We start from the raw sequence: 4,246 nt of genomic DNA, 5'->3' as shown, positions 1-4,246 counted from the left end.
GACAACAAGGACAAGGCCACCGGTGGCATCATTTGTGAGGTGGCACTCATGGGCATGCTACGGCGTCTTCTAAACACAAACACCTCATGATATGATAGATCTGTTTACTTTAACTGGAATTGAGAAAATGATGTTGAATAAATTGGCTTTATATGATGATTCAAAATGATTAAATGTACAGTCATCTTCCCAACAGGTCATTTGAAGTCATGATGGTTTCAGTGGTTTTGCACTGTTGAACTGTTTCAATTCACAATCACATTCACAACTAATGTCCATGCAGTTGTCAGTTCTAGTTTTAAGGTAATGTGACTGAAATAAATAATCAAGGCAATAGATTATATTTATTTCTGCAGGCCTTAAAAGAAACAAATATAAAAATTGTAAATAAGAAAAATATAACTAATTGAAGCAATCAACTTAATTAGATTATATTGTGGGTTCAGAAGATACCTGAAAGCTTGAGCATGAATTAAGTACAATCCTCAACAACGGCAAACCTCAGATATGCAATGCATTAAATCTGCATCATTTGGCCACATTACTCAATGGGGTTGTTACTGGTGATGTTGAAGGTTATGGTGCTGTTGGAGTTGCGATTGGAAAAAGTTGTGTCGCTGTGGGTGAATCTTCCTTTCAGAGTTGGTTGGGGGGTTTTGGCCATCACGGTGTTGCTGTGGATATCTTCTTCAGTTTGGAGCTGCACATAACACAGAATATGAAACTCATTTTGAGTTTGAAGCAGACTTACATGATTTTACTTTTCAGAACAAGTGTGCTGGAAGGCAGTAGTTTGTACATGAAGACATTAAGTAAAGCCCGTATGGCAAGTTTGATTGACATTCAGCCTTGAAACTCTCCTGTAAGTACGATTTGGTGTATTTGTAGCTCTAAGACGTTGTGGTGTGTGTAGTTGAGTGAGAATGCTTTGTGTCTTAAGAATAGAGCATGTGTGTACCTGAGACGAACCAGAGCCGTCCTCACCCACTCGTCCTTAATGCTGGCGCATACCTTCTTGTTCTTCGTGGTATAGAAGCTACAACAGAAAACACACTTAACCCTCAACCTCATAGAGATTACAAATATGAGCATACATTTTGAGAGTATTGTAACTTTGTGTGTGTATATACATCATGCAGGGCTTACATGATAGCGTCATTGTTGCACACCTCCTTATAACTCTGTTGTTTGTAGCCCATTATCTGCGTGTAGGGTACAGGCTTCTCCTGGAACTCCACACAACAGTAAAGTTTCCGAGGACCATCTGAACACATATAAGCACACAAATCAGTCAGCCACAGGCAACATCAATTCAGATCACAAGAACATGAATGCAATGTAATAATATGACCCCAAAACAAGTTGGCAGGTCTCACTGCTAGATCTTACCGGACCTTGGTAAAAAAAAAAAAAAAAAATACAGTTTACATGGATAAACTGTTAAGCAGGTAAAGTGGTAAATTGGTTACAAGGTAAACTCACAAGCTGCTGAGGTTGAACTAAACATGGTCACAATGCAGCAGAGAAGCATGATCGTCTCTAGGTATCTGGAAGCCATGGTGATGGTACGTAGGACGAGAGAAGATACACTGAACAAACCTACTGACTGGTCCTATATACCCCTACAAACGTGTGTGTGTGCACGTGAATGTGTGTTTGTGGATTATACCCATGTGTCAATCACATCCTACACTCCTAACCTTTGGTTTTCTAAATTGGGGACAGGAAGGCCAGCTCTGCATCATAGCAGACAGAGATGCTAACACTGCAGTTTAGTGACACACAGAACTGTGCTTTCCCAATGGTGCTTGAATGGTGCGTGTTTTGATTGATATACATTTATAGTGTCCTTACAACTAGGGACCTCATCAAGGCACTTCTTGGCCTAACATCGTACGTTTTGGGCTGACAGACAGAGGGTTGATGCTCAAGACCCACAGAAGCTACCGTTCCAATTCGCTCCTGTATTGTCCCTTCTGACATTTTCTGAATCTACAAGAAGTTGGAGAAACAACCACATAAAAATAAAAGTGGTACATTTTGAGATTTATGTGAATGGAAGATCTCTAGCATGGACATAGTCTGCTGATCCTTGATCAAAAAGCTTTCAGCTGGCCAACAGTCAAGCTCTAATGTTCAATATCACAAGTCAAACATGTAGATACCTTTTTGAAAGCTAAACAATATGAGAGTGTTTGTGGTAAATGTATGAACCAATAGCAAGTTGTCAACAACAACAAAAAGGAATCTGTTCCATGACCCATTTAGTGGTGTTTCTGCAAAATGCTGAGAAGAGCAAACATCTCATCTGACCTAGATAAAAGAGATGTTGTTATTGTGTTCTCATGCAGCACTCAATATTCAACTTGTCTCAGTAACAAATGCCATGAGAAACAAAGCTATGGGGTAAATACCACTATGTGGGTTCGAGTGAGCCCAGAATCTGGTGCAGTGCTGTAGAGAAAACAAAAATGTGGCTTAATTGCATAAGATCACTAGAATGTGCATGTTAAGTGCATGCAATGTTTCAAGCATTATTTCAGAGTTGAATGTGGCTTAACATCAGTTGATAAAAACTCAAGTCAATAGTTGTTCAATACAGTGGAGGCTCCTCAGAGGAGGAAAGGGAGGACCATCCTACTCAGTGAATTTCATTTAAAAAATATATGAAGCATTTAAAAAAGTTATTATTTTTAGATAAAACTATACTAAATATATTCACGTCACCAAATAATTGATTAAAACACACTGTTTTGCAATGAAGGTCTACAGTAGCCTCAACTGCACTCTGTAGGGTAGCACAATGGTGTAGTCGGAGGACAGCTATTTTCCATCCTCCTCTGGGTACATTGACTTCAATAAAAAACCTAGGAAGCTCAAGGTTCTCACCCCCTTCCATAGATTTAAACAGTAATTATGACATCTTCCGGAGGACGTCCTCCAATCTATCAGAGCTCTTGCAGCATGAACTGATATGTTGTCCACCCAATCAAAGGATCAGAGAATGAATCTAGTACTGAAAGCATAAACTACAGCTAGCTAGCACTGCAGTGCATAAAATGTGGTGAGTAGTTGACTCAAAGAGAAAAACAATAGTTCAACAGTTTTGAAAAATTCACTTCCTCAAAAATGAAGGACAACCGAGAGAGAGAGAGAGCTAGCTGTATTTTGTTTTAAAAAATCACTTTCACTTACTTAGCTAGCGAATGCAGCTAGCTAGTTTAGCCTACTCAAACACCTGGCTCAAACAGAGAGGGATGCTATGTTAGCTAGCTGGCTATGGCTATCCAATACTGGAACTATTCCAAGTCAAGGTAAGCTTTTGGTTGTATGAAAAAAAGTAACACAATAAAATAGCAATAACGAGGCTATATACAGGGGGGGAGGGTGGGGGTCAATGTGAAAAGTCTGGGTGGCCATTTGATTATTTATGGCTTGGGGGAAGAAGCTGTTAAGGAGCCTTTTGGACCTAGACTTGGCGCTCTGGTACCGCTTGCCGTGTTGTAGCAGAGAGAACAGTCTTTGACTTGGGTGACTGGAGTCTTTGACAATTTTTTGGGCATTCCTCTGGCACCGTCTAGTATATAGGTCCTAGATGGCAGGAAGATTGGCCTCAGTGATGTACTGGGCCGTAAGCACTGCCCTCTGTAGCGCCTTACGGTCAGATGCCGAGCAGTTGCCATTCAAGGCGGTGATGCAACCAGTCAGGATGCTTTCGATGGTGCAGCTGTAGAACCTTTTGAGGATCTTTCTCCTAAGGGGGAAAAGGTGTTGTCGTGCCCTCTTGTCTTGGTGTATTTGGACCATGATAGTTTGTTGGTGATGTGGACACCAAGGAACTTGAAACTCTCAACCCGCTCTACTACAACCCTGTCGATGTGAATGGGGGCGTGTTCGGCCCTCCTTTTCCTGTAGTCCACGATCAGCTCCTTTGTCTTGTCTCTCACGTTGAGGGAGAGGTTGTTGACCTGGCACCACACTGCCAGGTCTCTGACCTCCTCCCTATTGTCTGTCTCATTGTTGTCGATGATCAGGCCTACCACTGTTGTGTCGTCAGCAAACTTAATGATATTGTTGAAGTCGTGCTTTGCCACGCGGTATTGGATGAACAGGGAGTACAGGAGGGGACTAAGCACGTACCCCTGAGGGACCCCCGTGTTGAGGATGAGCATGGCAGATGTGTTATTGCCTACCCTTACCACCTGGGGGCGGCCCGTCAGGATGTCCAGGATCCAGTTGCAGAGGG

The 4,246-nt window shown here is 41.9% G+C and overlaps 1 protein-coding gene across 1 annotated transcript; it reads right to left on the bottom strand.

Moving 5' to 3' along the window:
* Window positions 1–325: 325 nt before the first annotated feature.
* Window positions 326–1,574, bottom strand: LOC115113998 (C-C motif chemokine 20-like). Its single transcript, XM_029641931.2, has 4 exons — window positions 1,483–1,574; window positions 1,147–1,264; window positions 959–1,036; window positions 326–700 (listed from the first exon to the last, which is right to left on the bottom strand). The coding sequence occupies exons 1-4, from the start codon at window positions 1,556–1,558 to the stop codon at window positions 664–666; spliced, it is 309 nt and encodes a 102-aa protein (XP_029497791.1). The 5' UTR covers window positions 1,559–1,574; the 3' UTR covers window positions 326–663.
* Window positions 1,575–4,246: the final 2,672 nt, after the last annotated feature.

The sequence above is a fragment of the Oncorhynchus nerka genome, linkage group LG9b (assembly GCF_034236695.1).
Source record: "Oncorhynchus nerka isolate Pitt River linkage group LG9b, Oner_Uvic_2.0, whole genome shotgun sequence".
Taxonomy (NCBI): Eukaryota; Metazoa; Chordata; class Actinopteri; order Salmoniformes; family Salmonidae; genus Oncorhynchus; species Oncorhynchus nerka.
This window is presented reverse-complemented; position numbering and strand designations above follow the sequence as displayed.